Raw genomic sequence first — 20,900 nt, forward strand, 5'->3', positions numbered from 1 at the left:
ATTTACTGTACTCTTTGAGCTGAATTGAAAATCGGTCATGCTGTTTCATTTATACTTACTGCCCTGGGCCATTTTTTGAGACAGCTATCACATTCGAAGTTTATAGTCCTAATTGTGGTAAGGCTTGGTCTCATCTATTTCTTGTTCTGAATAGGTAAATCCTCTTTAGAGTTCAGGATAAAGAAAGTATGAGAAGTTTGTGTGTTCCCGTTAGAGTGGTCGAAATATAAAAAAAACATTCATTGGTTATGAATAAATTCTCACTGAAGTCAAATACAAACTTATAGTGTAAATATAATTGATTTAAAAAAATTCAGTTAAGACAATATTCCAAATGAGAACTTGTAATTCAAAAATACTGTTGTAAAGCATGCATCAGAATTGCTTTGATTCTCTTGCCATTGTTCCTTTTTTTTTTTTTCCTTTTTCTTTTAGTGATTTTTGGGTTGCTGTTCCTGGCTCATTTTCCTATGTGTATTTATAGCAGTTTTGTCTGACTACCAATAGTGTCCTCAACCTATCAATTATATAGTCAAACAGGACTTATAGAGTGCAGCTAATAACCTGTGAGGGTATGCAGGCACTGAGAACATAGCTGCTAAGGGTTTCAGTTTAACAGATAGGTCTTTAGTCATTTCCTGAATTCCAGAAGAGAGGATTAGGTCCGTAGGTGTAGCAGGGGCGTTGCAGGGTTTCATCGCAAGGTAAGAGAAGGAGCATCCTCCACTGTTGCTTCAATGGATTGGTAGGGGGGGGAGTTGTGTGTGTGTGGGGGGGGGGAATTGTGTTTGGAGGGGTACAAGGAAGAGCGGAGTGCAGGTATCATGGAGGCTGGGTGAAAGTTCAAGCTGTGGTTGCTGTATGTTGGTTCTTGATTGTGAAGGGCCTTGTAGGTGGTGATCAGCATCTTAAATTGACATCTCTTCTGAATGGCGAGCCAGTGGACCTATATGGGGTGGGTGGTAGTTTTGCTGGTCTGTTTGGAGAGGTCGAAGATGAGTCTGGCTGCTGAATTTTGTATGGTCTGTAGTCTCTTCAGGGGGTGCATGGTGATTCTTACATAGTGTATGTTGCCGTAATCCAGACAGCTGGTGACAAGTGCTTGAGTGACTGTTCATCAGTGTTGACGATCTTATGGAGTATGCGAAGACTGAGGGAGGAGGTGGAAGAGACTGCGTTGATCAGGTTTTTCATGGTGATTGTAGGAAGTTGGCTCTGTATGTGCTATTTCAAAGTAAGGAATAGCATGCACAGAGTCCAAGGGTTCCCCTTAGAGGTAAGATAGTGGCAAAAAGAGATAATACTAATGCTCTATTTTGTGGTAGTGTGGTCGAGCAGTAGGCTTATCAAAGGAGTAGTGTTAAGCATTTGTTGTACATACACACAGGCAATAAATGAGCAACACACACTCGGAGACAAATCCAGCCAATAGGTTTTGTTATAGAAAAATATCTTTTCTTAGTTTATTTTAAGAACCACAGGTTCAATTTCTACATGTAATATCTCATTTGAAAGGTATTGCAGGTAAGTACTTTAGGGACTTTAAATCATTACATTAGCATGTATACTTTTTACATAAAACACAATAAGCTGTTTTAAAAGTGGACACAGTGCAATTTTCACAGTTCCTGGGGGAAGTAAGTTTTTGTTAGTTTTGTCAGGTAAGTAAATCACTTACAAGTCTCAGGTTTGGGTCCAAGGTAGCCCACCGTTGGGGGTTCAGAGCAACCCCACAGTTACCACACCAGCAGCTCAGGGCCGGTCAGGTGCAGAGGTCAAAGAGGTGCCCAAAACGCATAGGCTGCAGTGGAGAAAAGGGGGTGCCCCGGTTCCGGTCTGCCAGCAGGCAAGAACCCGCGTCTTCGGAGGGCAGACCAGGGGGGTTTTGTAGGGCACCGGGGGGGACACAAGTCAGCACAAAAAGTACACCCTCAGCAGCGCGGGGGCGGCCGGGTGCAGTGTGCAAACACGCGTCGGGTTTTCAATGGTTTTCAATGAGAGATAAAGGGATCTCTTTAGCGGTGCAGGCAGACAAGGGGGGGGCTCCTCAGGGTAGCCACCACCTGGGCAAGGGAGAGGGCCACCTGGGGGTCACTCCTGCACAGGAGTTCCGTTCCTTTAGGTGCTGGGGGCTGCGGGTGCAGGGTCTTTTCCAGCCGTCGGGAAATGGAGTTCAGGCAGTCGCGGTCAGGGGGAACCTCGGGATTCCCTCTGCAGGCGTCGCTGTGGGGGGTCAGGGGGGACAACTTTGGTTACTCACGGTCTCGGAGTCGTCGGAGGGTCCTCCCTGAGGTGTTGGTTCTCCACCAGTCGAGTCGGGGTCGCCGGGTGCAGTGTTGCAAGTCTCACGCTTCTTGCTGGGAGTTGCAGGGGTCTTTAAATCTTCTCCTTGAAACAAAGTTGCAGTTCTTTTGGAGCAGTGCCGCTGTCCTCGGGAGTTTCTTGTCTTTCTTGAAGTCGGGCAGTCCTCAGAGGATTCAGAGGTCGCTGGTCCCTTGGAAAGCGTCGCTGGAGCAGGGTTCTTTGGAAGGCAGGAGACAGGCCGGTAGGACTGGGGCCAAAGTAGTTGGTGTCTTCTGTTCTTCCTCTGCAGGGGTTTTTCAGCTCAGCAGTCTTCTTCTTGTAGTTTCAGGAATCTAAATTCTTAGGTTCAGGGGAGCCCTTAAATACTAAATTTAAGGGCGTGTTTAGGTCTGGGGGGTTAGTAGCCAACGGCTACTAGCCCTGAGGGTGGGTACACCCTCTTTGTGCCTCCTCCCAAGGGGAGGGGGTCACATCCCTAATCCTATTGGGGAATCCTCCATCTGCAAGATGGAGGATTTCTAAAAGTTAGTCACTTCAGCTCAGGACACCTTAGGGGCTGTCCTGACCGGCCAGTGACTCCTCCTTGTTATTCTCATTATTTTCTCCGGCCTTGCCGCCAAAAGTGGGGGCCGTGGCCGGAGGGGGCGGGCAACTCCACTAGCTGGAGTGTCCTGCGGTGCTGGCACAAAGGGGTGAGCCTTTGAGGCTCACCGCCAGGTGTGACAGCTCCGGCCTGGGGGAGGTGTTAGCATCTCCACCCAGTGCAGGCTTTGTTACTGGCCTCAGAGTGACAAAGGCACTCTCCCCATGGGGCCAGCAACATGTCTCGGTTGTGGCAGGCTGCTGGAACTAGTCAGCCTACACAGATAGTCGGTTAAGGTTTCAGGGGGCACCTCTAAGGTGCCCTCTGGGGTGTATTTTACAATAAAATGTACACTGGCATCAGTGTGCATTTATTGTGCTGAGAAGTTTGATACCAAACTTCCCAGTTTTCAGTATAGCCATTATGGTGCTGTGGAGTCCGTGTTTGACAGACTCCCAGACCATATACTCTTATGGCTACCCTGCACTTACAATGTCTAAGGTTTGGCTTAGACACTGTAGGGGCACAGTACTCATGTACTGGTGCCCTCACCTATGGTATAGTGCACCCTGCCTTAGGGCTGTAAGGCCTACTAGAGGGGTGACTTATCTATACTGCATAGGCAGTGTGAGGTTGGCATGGCACCCTGAGGGGAGTGCCATGTCGACTTACTCGTTTTGTTCTCGCCAGCACACACAAGCTGGTAAGCAGTGTGTCTGTGCTGAGTGAGGGGTCCCCAGGGTGGCATAAGATATGCTGCAGCCCTTAGAGACCTTCCCTGGCATCAGGGCCCTTGGTACCAGGGGTACCAGTTACAAGGGACTTACCTGGATGCCAGGGTGTGCCAATTGTGGAATCAAAAGTACAGGTTAGGGAAAGAACACTGGTGCTGGGGCCTGGTTAGCAGGCCTCAGCACACTTTCAATTCAAAACATAGCATCAGCAAAGGCAAAAAGTCAGGGGGTAACCATTCCAAGGAGGCATTTCCTTACAGTGATCTTTCGGTCCAGGATGATGCCAAGGTTGTCAAGATGGTCTGTCGGAGTGGGTGCTGGTTCTAGTTTGGTAGGCCACCAGAAGCCGGTCCACGGGGAGGTGTTGTTCCCGTAGATCAGCACTTCAGTTCTGTCTGTTTTGAGTTTTAGGTGGTTGTTGTTGTCCAGTTGTCAATGACCGACATGCACCTGCGGAAGTTGGCCTTTGTGGTGGAGGATTCTTCTGGTAGTGTGAAGATGAGCTCTGTGATGTCTTCATAGAATATAATGTTCATTCCGTGAATTCTGACTATGCTGGCCAAGGGGTTCATGTAGATGTTGAACCGTGTAGGGCTTAGGGATGAGTCTTGAGGGACACTGACACTGCAGATGATGTTCCTGGGTTGTGAGGTGAAAGATGGTAGGTAGATTCTCTGGGTTCTTCCCGTGAGGAAGGATGCAATCCATTTAAGGGTGACTCTTTGGATTCTGGTGTGATTAAGCCTCTTTATAAGGGTGTGGTGGGATATGGTGTTGAATTCTGCTGAGAGGTCAAGGAGGATCAGGGCCGCCGTTTCTTCCAGATTGAGGAGGGTTCTGATGTCGTCAGTGGCAGCAATCGGGGAAGGGGGGGGGTGTTTGTGTGTGCGTGTGCTCTGATGTTGCTGGAGAAGAGAGAGTGATGGCAGGTAAAAGGTCCTACTTTTGATCTTTCAGAAGTGCAGCAACAGTTGTTGCGGAGTCCAAGGACCAGGGCCCGGAGCTCAGAGGCAGTGAATCGGTGTGTCGGGAGAACCATGGCTCCTGGTGCTGGGCGCGGTCCGGGCGCAGACGGGCTTGCCCCTTGTGCGCCTGTGGTGTGCTCACTGTGTGGCTTCACTGTGGCCTCCATTACGTAGGTCCTGGGAGGAGGAAGGGATGCTAGGAGGTCCCTGGGCGGGGCCTGCAAGGACTGGAAGCGAAGGAGATGGGGCTTGAAAAAGCAACTGAAAAACGGTGGGAAAGTGAGCGTGCAGAGAAACAACAGAAATTAATAAAGGCAGTACAAAACTAAACAAGTTGAACAAGATAAAACAAAGTAGAGTTAAACAAGGTTGAGTGCAATAACACAAGAACAAAGTGAGCAATTCGGTAACCAGGGAGGCAGCAAAGCAACAAGGGGAGGAAGTGATCACTAAGGTCCTAGATTCTGGTTTTGAATCTGACATCTAAGTATGTTTTTTCCAGAGCCTTTATTTCAGTTTTTGCTGTGGTACTTGTTTGGAACTGCAGTGGAGTGTATTGTGAATTTGTTGTACTTTCAGTTAAAATGTAGGCTCCTTTTGGTGGATGGTAGAGATCTCATTCTGTTATTTTCTCTCACCTTATTGCTCATATAATGAATTGAGCTTTCACAGATCCCAAATACAGGCAGTAGGTTATTAAACTGCGCTGGAATGACCTATTTTGACACGTCAGTTACCTTAATATTTATTTCATGTGATCTGTCTAGTACTTGTGAAATCTTTACAGACTTAAGTATGGTTTGAGGAGATCCAGTGCATCTTTTCTGGTGGCTCATTCATAAATACTTTTTTGTCTGCAGATATGACTCCATGTCTATTAGTCCTTTTTCTGGGCCGTTTTCTTGTTGTAACTTAGTGTATTATGAAGTATTTTCTTTAATAAATTATTGTTTTTATGTTTTAGTGGACTTATCATTCCTGAAAGAGGGAACAACGAAACAGTACCAGAAGTTGCAGCCACTTCCGGTTATGCGTTGCTTCATTTTTTCAGTGATGCTGCCTACAATCTTACAGGATTTAACATCAGTTACAAGTAAGTAATAAGTATTCTGCAGAGTTTTCAGGTCTTCGGTAAAATATGTTGGTCTGTCTAATTTTGATGATTGTACAAGGCAATGCAGTATTGTTGAGAATTCATTTTCTCTATGGCGATCTCAAGTATTGCCATACACTTGCTTGTTTTGATGATTTTATTAGAATGACGACCAATACATCAAAATGCCTATATATTTATTGTTGTAACCTTTATTGGTAACCTTCGTACTTGTGCTCCCTTAAAGGCAATTAGTGAACCTGTAATGCAGGCAGATACAATTTCAGTACAATAGTATTCGGTTCTGTAACATTATTCTGTGCAATTTACTTTGTAGGATTTACTTTAGGACTAATGTTTGTTGACCTATCCAAGAAAGCTAAATGCAGTAGAGCTGTGACACAAGCAGAGTCAAATTCTAAACATTTTGTATCAAGCATAACATCCTGCATAGACATGCATCTGTTTTGAATCCACTGTTGCTATACCTTATGACCAGATGCTTAAGATCGGCCTCTCGGAAACCATCTCTTACTGCTCCTGGCAACATAAAAATGATTCAGTGCATGGTCCCTTCAATCTATAGTCCAATCTGAAAATCCTTCCCTTTGCTTGCTTATATTACCATCCCCTCCCAGACCTCCACTCTGTCTGTTCCTTCCTACCCCTTCTTCCTGAGCTCTTTTGTTAAGGTATTCACTATCAGCTGAAGCTTTGAGCATTGTTTTCACTGTATATTACAACTGCTGTGATCTTTACAAGAGTATTTCCCAAAACTATTAAGTGCGTGGAAGTTGCTTTTGTGTTTTCAATTTTGGTTTTACTGTCTTATGTGCCACCATCCGAATGACTCGGACCAGCCTGCCATGATATGGTGACTTGAGGCTTCTGCAGGTTCCTGGCTTTACTATGAGCAGCAACTGTAAGAGTATACATATCAAACGTTGTGTGCGCTTTAGTTTTCGGAGATGTTTGAATGAGCCTGAGATTCATCTATAAAGAAAAACTGTCCCTCTGAGGCACATGACTGTGATAAATACTCAAAGCACTGTGCAACTTTTAGGTTTTGCAACACTTGCAGCTTAGTTTATCTTAATTTCCATTTTAAGATTGCCTGCATAAGCTTGTTGTTTTTTCTCTAGTGGAGGAAGCAACTTCACCTGACTCTTTCTGCTTTCAAAGGATTTGTGATCTTGGAGGAAAATCTTGCTGTGCTCCTTTTTACAAATTCTAGCAAATATAGCTGACAGAAGCAAAAGGGCAGTGGCTGCATTGAACATTTGTCCACTTTCTGTTCTCACATAAATTGATTAGCATTAGTCTGCAGAAAAGAATCTTACATTAGGAAGTGATGGAAATCTTCACAGTCCCTCCTTTTTTTATTTTATTTTTTTATTTATTTTTAAATGTTTGATTTCCAGCTGACCTGACCAATTTCAAGCTTGTTTCTCAAATGCTTGACCAGGTTGACATCCTCTAGACCAAGAATAATGTCAAAGCAAGTCTCAAAACAGTTATGCTTAATTGAATTTTTTTTTTTTTTTTTTTTGCTTTGATTTCAGCATAAATACATGCCCCAATAATTGCTCTGGACACGGAGAGTGCAAGGTGACCAGCAACAGTACTTTTGTTGAATGTGAATGCTCAGAACACTGGAAAGGAGAATCCTGTGATATTCCATTTTGCACAGATTACTGTGGTGAACCTGAACGAGGTTTCTGCAATGGCACAAAAGGGTGTTTGTGTAATGCGGACTGGCAAGGTAAGTTTATTATGCTCACCAAAGGAATGTCCTTTCTCCAGTATTGGATCTTTCATAGATGCACTTGCAGATTTATCACCACTTTGAGCTGGGAGTCTCACAGTAAAGATCGTGAGCAGTACAATGTTAAACATACACAGAATTGCTTAAAGTCACAAGAGTAGCCTGTTCACATCATTAAAAAAGATCCAAAACTCGGCCAATCAGAGCAAAACAGAGCTTTCACCTCTGTTCAGCCAGGCCACCATAGATTAGATTTTTACCACATGTGTGAATGGAGCCCCCTTGAGTTCTGTTCAGTCAGTGACAACTATTATATTATGATCAACATTTCCTAAGGATTTAGTTATTTACCGCGCATGTTGAACCCTTGGGGGGGGGGGGGAAAGCATCAAGTCTGAAGACCCACACAAAGAATGTATATATTGCATTGACCCAATGTAGTTTTAGGGATATTGAGGGCTTCAGGCAAGACCTACTTTGGGGTGCCCTGTTTAGAAAAACTTTGAATTTTATTACCAATTTGCTGCTAATTTAAGTCCATGTGAAGCAAAAATACTAAACTATGTGTTAAACCTAATTGAAATATGCCAAGGGCACTGGGTAGAGACAATCATAAATAAGTGCAGGAAGTGAAATTTAGTTAACGAAATAAAATAGACATAGATTAACTAAAGACCAAGTACAGTTTCGCAGGGGTGGCTCTTGTAAAGTGGGGGTCCTGTGCAGTTGCCCACTTTGTGCATGCCTTAAAACGTCTCATCCTTGATCCAGCACATAAGGAAAGGACTGGTACTTTTTCAGAACTTTCTGTACAGAAACACTGAAGGACAGAGAGGCAAGGTTGTTATTTTGGCTTCAGAAGTTAAAAGTGGAGTATGCCAATCTTTCCATTGAGGAAGGGGAAAACTCCTCTAAATCTCTTAAATCTTTTAAAAAGGCACATTCACACTCTGTCCTACAAAGGCAGATTCTGAAGAAGAACCACCTAAAAAGCCTTTTAAAAAAATCCACAAGAGAGGAAAGCCCATCCTCAAGGCGATAGTACTGACCATTGCTGCACCATGAAGTTCCAAAAACAAAGGCTGGCTTTGGCGTTTTCAAAACACTCCTCCCCTTAACAGTCAACAAAAACTTCACAACATCTCCATTGGCCACAACACAGTCAATGAAAGCACTGACTGTGTCGACAATGCAAGTGTCTGATGCAAGGACATTGTCTACCACTAGAGCACAGTTGATGAGAACCCATTTTCAGTTTTGTGAAACACACCTTCACACTGATTGATTGGCAACATCCAGAGTTATGAGAGAAGCCTGCGTTCTATTTCACTGAAAAACAGCATTCTCATTGCATGTCCTGGGTGAAGACAGAGAAGAGAAAATGCAACTGTCGGTTTGTTTCCAGTGATTAAAGGCTGTACATCATTTCATTTTATTTGAATACATGTTTTTCCTGTTTACACAGGCCTCTGCAGAAAGCTCTGCTGGTTTGAGAAATAGGAGCCCACAGCTTGGGCCATAAATAAGCTCTTGGACAAATGGTTATACAGTTCAACAAAAACCTTTTCTGGTTTCAGAAAAGAAAACAACTCTCAGAGATAAAAGCACCTTCAGGTTTAAACATTTTATTTGTTACAAATAAAAATGAAACCAGAAAAGGTTTCGATGAATTGGATTGCTTTGTCACCAGATTTGATTTTAAACATTTTCTTTCTACATATAAAACTGAAACCAGAAAGGTTTTCAGTTGAACTGTAGATTAACTGTATAACCCTTTCTCTAAGATCTGATTTATGGCCCAAGCTGTGGGCTCCTTGTATTTCCCAAACCAACAGAGCTTTCTCCAGAGGCCTGGGTAAACAGAAAAACACTTAGTTAAATAAAATGAAATGTTGTACAGCCTTGAATTCACTGGAAACACACAGTTGCATTTCCTCTGCTACGTCTTCACCCAGCACATGCAATGAGAAGGCTGTTTTTCAGTGAAATAGAATGCCGGCCTATCTCATAACTATGATTGGCTGTTACCAAGCCATCAGTATGAAGGTGTTTCACAAAACTGAAAATGTGTTGGTATGACTGAGGGTGAGGAGTAGGGATGATGAATGAGGTATGAGAAGTATGGAAGATGGAAGATGGATGAGAAGTATGGGTTGGAGTATTACAGAGATCCAGATCATATATGTGTACACACACATTAATAATCCCGATTCATTTCAGGCTACTGCCCTTCTTTAGGGAGTGTGTAATACTTTGTTGACACGTGCACTGCTTTTGGTCTTGTGGCGTAAGACCGAAAGCAGTGCGATTATCAACAAACAGAGAGGATTATGCATCCCCTGAAGAAGGGCAGCGCACATATGATCTGGATTTCTGTAATAATGGAACATTGAGAATCTGTTACGGTGGAATTACATTGAACAACAATAAAGTTCGAAAGTACACCAACAACTGAGCAATAAACTTTGTTTAACTTGATGAACATTCCTTGAAGGAAGAATAACCATTCAAACCTCAGTTGAGGTTCTTTGTAGTGTATTGAGGAGATGCTGCTCCCGTTCAGGAGTCACCACTTATTTTTATGGCTTAATGATGCCTTATTGTTTCCAGTCTATGACACCAGCCCCATCAAAAATTACTGGTGACGACAGGAACTGTAAAATAAAATCAAAACTAATGTGTAGATTAGCAGTTGCAGTCAGAAGACAGGTTCTAAGTTGTAGTTTCAGCAAGTGCTTTTCTGATTGATGACAAAACAGCCCAAAATGAGGTTAATGTTGAATTTGGTTAAATTGTAGGTTTGGTCTCAGTGACTGTCCTATTATAATGACTTAAAACTGGTTTACGGCAATAAATACTTGTTCAGAGAAGCCAGCAACATACCATTGTAGCTCACAATGGACTGACTTGTTACAATGTACTCATTAATCCGGAGGCAGTGATGTGCAGGTAGTGTGCAACAATGAAGGGAGTAATTTAGTACTGTTGAGTGAATTGGAAAATTCAGCAATGTCGTGTATGTGGACTTTATTACTTTTGCATAGAAACTAATCCTCTGGTATATACTTACCAGCAGCCTGTATAAATGATGTTTCTGCTTGGCAAGGAGTGCAGCTATTCAATTACATGGCTTATTTTTCATCTGTAAGAAAAGTTCTATACCCTTAGTAAGAATACTCGAATAAATATATATTTTTTTAAAACAGATATCAGATATTCTAATTTAATGCCAGTAGTACAGGAGTAGGTAGGCTGCCCCCCCCCCCCCCCCCCCCCCAAAAACCCAGCATTGTGCCGTGTTTTAACAACATTGTGGTGGTGCAGCATAAAACGTAACTTGGGGGCTGATTATGAGTTTTACGGTCTGAACACCAAACCTGCGGAGATAAGACAGCCGTCAAGCTGACGTCCTCACCCCCGTTGTATTACGATGTTTCCACTGGGCTGACCGGGGGGAAACGTCATATTATGACTTTTCGGCCAGTGAGCCCAGCGAAAACAGGGTGGCGGCATTAGCCTTGGCTCCCATAGGGTCGCACACCAGCACTCTAGGAATGCGCACTGTCTGCAGAGCAGGTAGTGCACATTCCGAGGGTGCTGGCAGGGGGCCCCCCAGCACTGGCTTTCCCCCATCTTTTTCATGGCGGCGACCCCACGGTGTAGTGATCAGCACAGTGGAGCTGAACTTGGCACCACCGTGGCTGATCACGACTCCGACTGCCACCAGCCCGCCCGTCAGGGTCTATGATCGTGGCGGTCTCCTGATGGTCTGACTGACAGGATCGTAAGCTGGCAGTCGTACCGCCAGGAGTGCAGTGGTCCGACCACCACCATACGTTTGGCAGTCCTTAGACCTCCAAACTTGTATTCAGGCCCTTAGTTTATTACAAACACGTACATACCATGTGGAATCTTAATGTCACAGAATCAAGAAGGCAGCTTGACCTACCAGATATGAAGGTTCAAAGAAGGTGAGTTTAAATTGTTGGTTAAGTTAGTGAGTGAGGGGTTGATGACTACGTCTTTAATCTATCATTGATAGGTCACTAAACAGAAGCTTCCAGCCCACTTGTCCCAAAAAAATAATTAAGGCTGCCTTTCTGTATACCTTTTCAAATACAGATGCAATAATTTATGTACTTTTTTGTTTAATTGAAATATCTTTAGGGCAGGCTATATACTCCTGCGATTCATTTAATGTTTCACCTATATCTTTACTGGCACAAAAATGCTAGAGCGGGCTTATAAAGCAACTGCAGGGACACATTTAGTTGGATGGCCCGTTAGACATAAGTCGATGAGTTCAAACCAGGCTGTGGAATGAAATCTGCATTTGAGATGTAATAACTTTGTACAAAATGTGTGTGAGGCCTACTTTCTCTTTATTTGCACCCCTTTTTAGAAACATTATTCACAAAGGAATTTACTGAGCAGCTTTTACGTTAGTCCTTAGGTGGGTTAGGTGACACTTTGAACTCATTGGAATTCTATCTTTAAATAAATTAGCTAAACATATTTGTACCTAATATAACCTTACATTCATTCAAGACACATTAATAATGATTATATTTGATATTAATTATGTAGGATTGCATTTTTATCAGTAGCCTTAGTTGCATGAATAGTTTAATTTCCTAATTGTATTGTGTGCCTTCATTCGGTCTGAAATCAAAATTTGAAATATCTTTTTACCACATAGGTCCCAGCTGTTTAGTCCCTGTGCCAGCAAATATTTCCTTTTGGACCCGTGAGGAGTATTTCAACCCGAGGCTTGCCCGAGCATCTCACAAAGCTGTGGTCCTTGACAATGTAATGTGGGTAATTGGAGGATACTTGTTCAACCACACAAACTATCAGATGGTTATGGCGTGAGTATACACATTGCAGAAAAATGATATTTGAGAAGTTGAATACGCAGGCGTTCTGAATCCCTAATACCGATCTGAGGCCTCTGACTTTGTCTTCTGTTATGCGCTGCATCACCCAGCCACTACCTTAAAGTAGTCTAGGTGCTAGCATTTCTGAGTGACCTGGAGAGTTAAGCCAGTAGGAGCGTAGTCTTCTGGCAGTGTCACACAAGCCGGACTGGTCAACGGGTGTACAGACCAGATAAAGCATGATCCACTAATCCTCCATGATTTGTTAGGAAAACTGCAGCAAGAACCACTATATCTTCTGGGTACAAGGGAATTGAAGAATCTCTTCATGAGTCCTTCAAGTTTAGAGTGGCAGTAATTTGAGTATGTTCAAAATCCTAGCTCAAAGGTTGGCGACTGTGTAAGCAGGCTTCGTGAGAATTCCCTGATGCCAATGAGAATAGGGTGTGGGTGACATGATCAAGGGAGGGTAGACCCTGCTTAAACAATGAATGAAGCAAAATAAACTCTGCTGTGTCTGTCTGAAGTTTTGGATTGAGCAACATTTCAAGCTTCTCTTGGTGTTACTGTGAGGCCTGCTCCAACTTCCACACCCTGCAGTCTGTGAACAACATTTGACATGAAGGGTTTCTCAGGTGTTGGGGCCTTCATCCTTTACTGTGATTTTTATTGACCGTATCACTGTAATGTAATACATCTCACCTGTAATTTCATTAGTGTTATCTATGATATGTGAATTAATTAGCATTATGTGTGAATTACTGTGATTATAGAGTTTCCTGTTCACTGTACCTGTCATCACAACCTTCATTTCCTATAACTGATGTGATAATTAGATAGTTATCTTTTTTTGTTTCTTTTTTTTAAGATGGTAGCCCACACAAACGCATGATGCTGTATTCTGTCTTGTGGTGCCCAAGGTGCTTAACATTGGTGTAGGAAGTTGGCTCTGTATGTGCTATTTCAAAGTAAGGAATAGCATGCACAGAGTCCAAGGGTTCCCCTTAGAGGTAAAATAGTGGTAAAAATAGATAATACTAATGCTCTATTTTGTGGTAGTGTGGTCGAGCAGTAGGCTTATCCAAGGAGTAGTGTTAAGCATTTGTTGTACATACACATAGACAATAAATGAGGTACACACACTCAGAGACAAATCCAGCCAATAGGTTTTGTTATAGAAAAATATATTTTCTTAGTTTATTTTAAGAACCACAGGTTCAAATTTAACATGTAATATCTTGTTTGAAAGGTATTGCAGGTAAGTACATTAGGAACTTTGAATCATTTCAATTGCATGTATACTTTTCAAGTTATTCACAAATAGCTATTTTAAAAGTGGACACTTAGTGCAATTTTCACAGTTCCTAGGGGAGGTAAGTTGTTGTTAGTTTTACCAGGTAAGTAAGACACTTACAGGGTTCAGTTCTTGGTCCAAGGTAGCCCACCGTTGGGGGTTCAGAGCAACCCCAAAGTTACCACACCAGCAGCTCAGGGCCGGTCAGGTGCAGAGTTCAAAGTGGTGCCCAAAACGCATAGGCTTCAATGGAGAGAAGGGGGTGCCCCGGTTCCAGTCTGCCAGCAGGTAAGTACCCGCGTCTTCGGAGGGCAGACCAGGGGGGTTTTGTAGGGCACCGGGGGGGGGACAAGCCCACACAGAAATTTCACCCTCAGCGGCGCGGGGGCGGCCGGGTGCAGTGTTAGAACAAGCGTTGGGTTCGCAATGTAAGTCAATGAGAGATCAAGGGATCTCTTCAGCGCTGCAGGCAGGCAAGGGGGGGCTTCCTCGGGGACACCTCCACTTGGGCAAGGGAGAGGGACTCCTGGGGGTCACTTCTGCAGTGAAAGTCCGGTCCTTCAGGTCCTGGGGGCTGCGGGTGCAGGGTCTTTTCCAGGCGTCGGGACTTAGGTTTCAGAGAGTCGCGGTCAGGGGAAGCCTCGGGATTCCCTCTGCAGGCGGCGCTGTGGGGGCTCAGGGGGGACAGGTTTTGGTACTCAGTCGTAGAGTAGTCCGGGGGTCCTCCCTGAGGTGTTGGTTCTCCACCAGCCGAGTCGGGGTCGCCGGGTGCAGTGTTGCAAGTCTCACGCTTCTTGCGGGGAGTTGCAGGGTTCTTTAAAGCTGCTTCTTGAAACAAAGTTGCAGTCTTTTTGGAGCAGGTCCGCTGTCCTCGGGAGTTTCTTGTCGTCGAAGCAGGGCAGTCCTCAGAGGATGCAGAGGTCGCTGGTCCCTTTGGAAGGCGTCGCTGGAGCAGAGTTCTTTGGAAGGCAGGAGACAGGCCGGTGAGTTTCTGGAGCAAAGGCAGTTGTTGTCTTCTGGTCTTCCTCTGCAGGGGTTTTCAGCTAGGCAGTCCTTCTTCTTGTTGTTGCAGGAATCTAATTTCTAGGTTCAGGGAGAGCCCTTAAATACTAAATTTAAGGGCGTGTTTAGGTCTGGGGGGTTAGTAGCCAATGGCTACTAGCCCTGAGGGTGGGTACACCCTCTTTGTGCCTCCTCCCAAGGGGAGGGGGTCACAATCCTAAGATTTCTAAAAGTTAGAGTCCCCTCAGCTCAGGACACCTTAGGGGCTGTCCTGACTGGCCAGTGACTCCTCCTTGTTGCTTTCTTTGTTCCCTCCAGCCTTGCCGCCAAAAGTGGGGGCCGTGGCCGGAGGGGGCGGGCAACTCCACTAAGCTGGAGTGCCCTGCTGGGCTGTGACAAAGGGGTGAGCCTTTGAGGTTCACCGCCAGGAGTTACAGCTCCTGCCTGGGGGAGGTGTTAGCATCTCCACCCAGTGCAGGCTTTGTTACTGGCCTCAGAGTGACAAAGGCACTCTCCCCATGGGGCCAGCAACATGTCTCTAGTGTGGCAGGCTGCTGGAACTAGTCAGCCTACACAGACAGTCGGTTAAGTTTCAGGGGGCACCTCTAAGGTGCCCTCTGGGGTGTATTCTGCAATAAAATGTACACTGGCATCAGTGTGCATTTATTGTGCTGAGAAGTTTGATACCAAACTTCCCAGTTTTCAGTGTAGCCATTATGGTGCTGTGGAGTTCGTGTTTGACAGACTCCCAGACCATATACTCTTATGGCTACCCTGCACTTACAATGTCTAAGGTTTTGTTTAGACACTGTAGGGGTACCATGCTCATGCACTGGTACCCTCACCTATGGTATAGTGCACCCTGCCTTAGGGCTGTAAGGCCTGCTAGAGGGGTGACTGACCTATACTTGCATAGGCAGTGAGAGGCTGGCATGGCACCCTGAGGGGAGTGCCATGTCGACTTACTCGTTTTGTTCTCACTAGCACACACAAGCTGGCAAGCAGTGTGTCTGTGCTGAGTGAGAGGTCTCCAGGGTGGCATAAGACATGCTGCAGCCCTTAGAGACCTTCCTTGGCATCAGGGCCCTTGGTACTAGAAGTACCAGTTACAAGGGACTTATCTGGATGCCAGGGTCTGCCAATTGTGGATACAAAAGTACAGGTTAGGGAAAGAACACTGGTGCTGGGGCCTGGTTAGCAGGCCTCAGCACACTTTCAATTGTAAACATAGCATCAGCAAAGGCAAAAAGTCAGGGGGCAACCATGCCAAGGAGGCATTTCCTTACAATTGGCTTAGCATGTTTATCATACTCACTGAACAATAAGTTGAAGCTATACAATGAGCACAACAATCAGCTGATGCTATTGCGTTTCATTAGCCCAACTGATAGAAAGCACTGTGATAAATCTTTAGTCTGAGCATCCAGGCATATAGACTTGCCAGCACATCTAGCTTAACGAGTCCTACTGTGGCTTGCGTCATCAGCATGTTTTTCTTTCTTATGGTGACTGTGCTAAGTAAGGCTTCGTTTGATTGTATTGTGAGTGAAGTAGTTCGTCCACAAACAAGAAGGCGATGTGAAGGAAAAGACGGATTATACGTTGGTATCTGTAAATCTTTGAAAGTACTTAATGGTGAATAAGACTGACTAGTAACAATCAAGGAATGTGGTATAGGTTATTGTGAACAGTCAGTGTACTGTTACTAAAATTACTAGAGCAGCTTGTACACATTTTAACATCGAGTCCTTTCTGTGTTGCACATTGATAGTTTGGCTGTAACCCACATTCTGAGGTCAACTGAAAAACGTATGAACTTAGATCATGTTGCTGGCGTACGTGTATGTTAGAAGGAATGTGTGGCTGTAGATACAGATGCTCTGCATACTCCTGCCATTTAGTGTTGGGTTCGGGGTGCTGCAAGTTTTTTTTTTTTTCTTCTCCGTCGATGGACAGCTCCTAGGCGACTTCAGGGATTCCTCTGCCGCTCCTGGACTCTTCAGCTGGCCTTCATTCATCATATTCGACCCCAATGTAAGGGTGGGTATTGCCTCCTGCCCCACCTGGACACTACTGCTTAGACTGGACTCTGTCCCCTTCTTTTATAGGTCCTCTTCATCTGGAATCCATCGCTGGGTTCCACCAGTCTGGTCCTGTTCTTGCATTGTTCCAATTCCAAGTCTGAATGTTAGCCTATGGGACAACCAGGTAACTTACATCTGCTCTCCTGGTCGCTGGTGGTCTTCTAGATACTCGCCTCTTGGGGTTCCATGCTGTCCCAACCCTCGGCTAACTGCTCCATATCCTCTGGTGGGTGACCCATTCTCGTATTCCACTATTTTAGTATATGGTTTGGCCCCTCTGTAGGACCCTTGCTATTTCTTACTATTTCTAATGTTTTTATGCTAATTCCTAGTACTAACCTGTGTATATTTTGTGTGTACTTACCTCCAGAACGGGGGGGGGTAGTTGCCTATAGTATTCTAGTTCATTGTTACAGTAATAAAGTACCTTTTATTTTTGCAATACTGTGTGGTCCCTTTCATGTGTGATAAATTACTATGGGACTGCTGTTGGATTGCAAGTGCTTCAGACTCCTCCTTGATAAGTCTTGGCTGTTCACCACCGCTACCACTATTGAACCCTGACTTCCTAGACACTGTAACACTAATAAGGGTTGCCTGGACCTGGTATAAGGTGCCAACACCATAGGTGTCCACCACACACCAGGCCAGCCTCCTGCAGCATCTGTTCATGGCATGTAGTGCTGTAAATTCACATGTGCCCTCCCTCCTACCTGGACGCCTGTGGCCGTTCCAGTTAATTTGTATATACTTGTACATAGGTAGTTACATTTGCATGAACATCTTTCTCTTTAATTCCTCTACACTCCTTTCTCACCCTCCTGCGGGAAAACAATCTAACAAAGGATTTGATGCCCATGCAGAGTATCACCAAGAAGGAAGAGTCACTTGATCCTGTGACTCAAATGCTTTTAAAAAAAATAAAGAACTTGCAACACTCCGAACCCAACAATAAATGCCAGGGGTATGCAGAGTATGTTAATCTACATCACTACATGCTAAGAACAGATGCTTATTGGATATGTAACATTTTCCTTTTCATCACTAATCTGATGTTTATAAACAGTGTCTGATAAATGGTAGCAACTTCCAACAAGGTGTAAATTGCAAAGAGGTATTGTTAGATATTTCTGCAGGTAAGTACCCTCTTTCTTGGCATGGTTACCCCCATTTTCTGCCAGTTGTCATTGTGGTTGACTGGGATCCTGCTAACCAGGAGCCGAATGACTATGCTCTCTCCCTTCCAACTTAGTTACCTGTACCTTTTACACCCCACATTTGGCATACTGGTGCCCCCATGTAAGTCCCTAGTGTATGGTACCCAAGGCATTAGTGTACCAGGGGATCCCCATGGGCTGCAGCATGTATTATGCCACCCATGGGGATCCCGTGCAAAGTGTATCTGCAGACCTGCCATTGCAGCCTGCGTGAAAGTGTGCATGCACCCTTTTCACTGCACCACTGTCACTGTAAGTCAACCCTATGGCAGGCCCTCCTAACCCAGAGGGCACGGTCAAGTAGCTGTGTGGGAGGGCACACCTGCACTAGCAGAGGTACCCCCACAAACTCAAGTTCAATTTTCCTGAAGTTTGTGAGTGCGGGGACGCCATTTTATGTGTGTACTGGACATAGGTCACTACCTATGTCCAGCTACATAATGCTAACTCTGAACCTAGGCATGTTTGGTATCAAACATGTTGGAATCATACCCCAATACTGTTGCCAGTATTGGAAGTATGATTCAATGCACTCAGGGGGCTCCTGAGAGGACCCCCAGCATTGCTTCTACTAGCCTTCTGGGGTTTTCCAGGCATCCCAAGCTGCTGCCACCCCTCCGACAGGTTTCTGCCCTCCTGCTGCTTGACCAACTCAAGCCCAAGCCACTGGTATGCTTTGAAGGGCACATTGGTGCCTTCTGTGCATAAACCAGTCTACAGCGGTTCAGGGACCTCCAGTCCCTGACTTGGCGTGAAACGGGACAATGTAAAGGGGAGTGACAACTCCCCTGTCCATCACCACCCCAGGGTTTGTGTCCAGAGCTCCTCCAGAGGGTCCCTGGGTTCTGCTATCTTGAATGCAAAGTTGGCAGGGACCACTGGGAGCATCTGAGTGTCCAGGTCAGGTATGTGACGTCAGAGCCCCCTCCTGATACGTGGTCACCTGGATAGCTGACCAAGCACCCTTTCAGGGAAATTTAGGGTCTCTCTCTTGGGTGGGTCCTCCGATTCGGCTTGTCAAGATGCCAGCAGGACTCCTCTGCAACCTCTGACTTCCAGCCACTGGAACCACGACTGGACCCTCCAGGAACTGACAATCTGCATCCACGATGAAGACTCTGCTTGCAACATTGTTTCCACGGCTCCTTCCAGCTTCTGCAATGTGTCACTGGCTGTTCATCCTCTGAGGGCGGCGAGTCTTCTATCCGCACAAGAAGGAGAAAAGGAATCACCCTTGGAGTGAAGGAGTCACTCCCGTACATCCGCAGGCACCAACTGCAACGACGACCAGCTATGTGGATCTCCTCTCATCCTGAGCTGCGTGGATCATGCATCACAGATGGTGGTCCGGAGTAGTACTCTTGGTCCTCTGTGCCAGCTGTCCAACTTTGGTGGAGGTATGGCCTTGCCTTCCCAAGCAGGACAGTATCTCTGTGCGGCGTGTCTCTTGCTGCTACCATGGCTTGTTGGCATCTCCTCCAAGGGATCTTCAGGCACTGTATAGCCCCAGCACTCCTTCCTGCGACGCACAGCTCTCTGCTTGCTTCTCCTGCGGCGTGGCACCTCTGCGATTCTTGGTTCCTCTTCTTCTGTGGGGGCTGCCTCTTTTTCTGTGGACTCTCTGCCTTGCTGAGGGTCCCACTTGGACTTATCCCCCTCTCCCCGGGTTGAGTCCTCCTGGACCTTGTTGGTCCCAGGAAACTCCACTTTTGCTTCACAGTGACTTCTACCTTTGTCAAGGCTTGTTGGTTTCTCTTCCAACACACCGACCGACTGCAATCATCGATCCGGTGTAGGACGTCGACTGCATCCTCCAGGAACTCTTCACCTGCTCCAGGGCTGCATTCCTGACAGTCTTCTTCCTACCATCGACCAACTCCTGTAACCACAGCTGGGTGGTGTGTAGCTCCTCCTCCTCCTCCTGAACTCTTCTGTGACTTCTGGATTTGGTTCCCTTCTCTCACAGGTCTTCCTCTTCAGGAACCCACCGCTGGTTTCTTGCAGTCTTGTCTGGGTGTGGCATTTTCTTCTTTTCTTTCCTTTTGGTGCTTTGGGGAAAATCCAGTAACTTACTCCTTTCTTCCTGGTCGCAAGGGCGGGGCAGGCACTGTGGTACTTTCCTTTGGGGATTCCTAGTGCCCCCAGCTCCCCTCTACACATTTCACTTACCTAGGTGGGTGTCTTGCATTCGCATTCCATTTTTTTTTTTAGTGTATGGTTTGGGCTCCCCCTAAGGTCACTGTTGTCTATTACGGTTATTTTCACTGCTTTCTAATACTTTCTATGCCTATTGCTAATTACTAGTGTGCATATCTAGTGTGTCACTTGCCTCCTATTGGAGGGTCGGTTATCTAGTACTTTTTTGTAATTGTGTCCCTAAAATTAAGTACCTTTTATTTTGTAACACTTGATATTTTCTTTCATATTTGTAAGTGCTGTGTGACTACAGTGGTATTGCATGAGCTTTGCATGTCTCCTAGATAAGCCTTGGCTGCTCATCCACAGCTACCTCTAGAGAGCCTGGCTTCTAGACACTGCCTACACTACTCTAATAGGGGATACCTGGTATAAGGTGTAAGTACCTCAGGTACCCACCACACACAAGGCCAGCTTCCTACAATTACCTACTGGCGATAGCCAGTAGGTAGTCATAGTTAGGACCAACTTTTTCCATAGCTGGAGCGTTTTTTGTCTTGCCAGTAACTTTAGCGCCGTTTAATGTATTTTTACAAAGTGTTTAAAGCTAATACGACAGTTCAGCTGCTGTGTTGAACATTTTCAGGGTGATTCGTCAAGTGGGGGCCCAGGAAACAAGGGGATGTTCCAAAACACTTTTTCCCCATTCTGTCTGAGGATTGTGGATTATTTAGACAAGGCTACAGCTCAGACCGCAGAACTGATTAACCCCAAATTTGGCAGAAAGCTAGATCTTGGGCCGTAGATTATGCTTTTGGCGATTTGGTGTAAATCTGTTCAGTAGAT

The 20,900-nt window shown here is 45.3% G+C and overlaps 1 protein-coding gene across 2 annotated transcripts in view; it reads left to right on the top strand.

Annotated features, from left to right (window-relative positions):
• ATRN (attractin) overlaps positions 1-20,900 on the top strand; it is a 670,776-nt gene that overhangs the window by 45,781 nt on the left and 604,095 nt on the right. For both annotated transcript variants that reach the window (XM_069205063.1, XM_069205055.1), the window contains exons 4-6: positions 5,551-5,679; positions 7,242-7,441; positions 12,144-12,312. In XM_069205063.1, coding sequence (XP_069061164.1) covers positions 5,551-5,679; positions 7,242-7,441; positions 12,144-12,312 — 498 coding nt within the window. The remainder of the gene's footprint in view (positions 1-5,550; positions 5,680-7,241; positions 7,442-12,143; positions 12,313-20,900) is intronic.

Source organism: Pleurodeles waltl, chromosome 1_2 (assembly GCF_031143425.1).
Source record: "Pleurodeles waltl isolate 20211129_DDA chromosome 1_2, aPleWal1.hap1.20221129, whole genome shotgun sequence".
NCBI lineage: Eukaryota > Metazoa > Chordata > Amphibia > Caudata > Salamandridae > Pleurodeles > Pleurodeles waltl.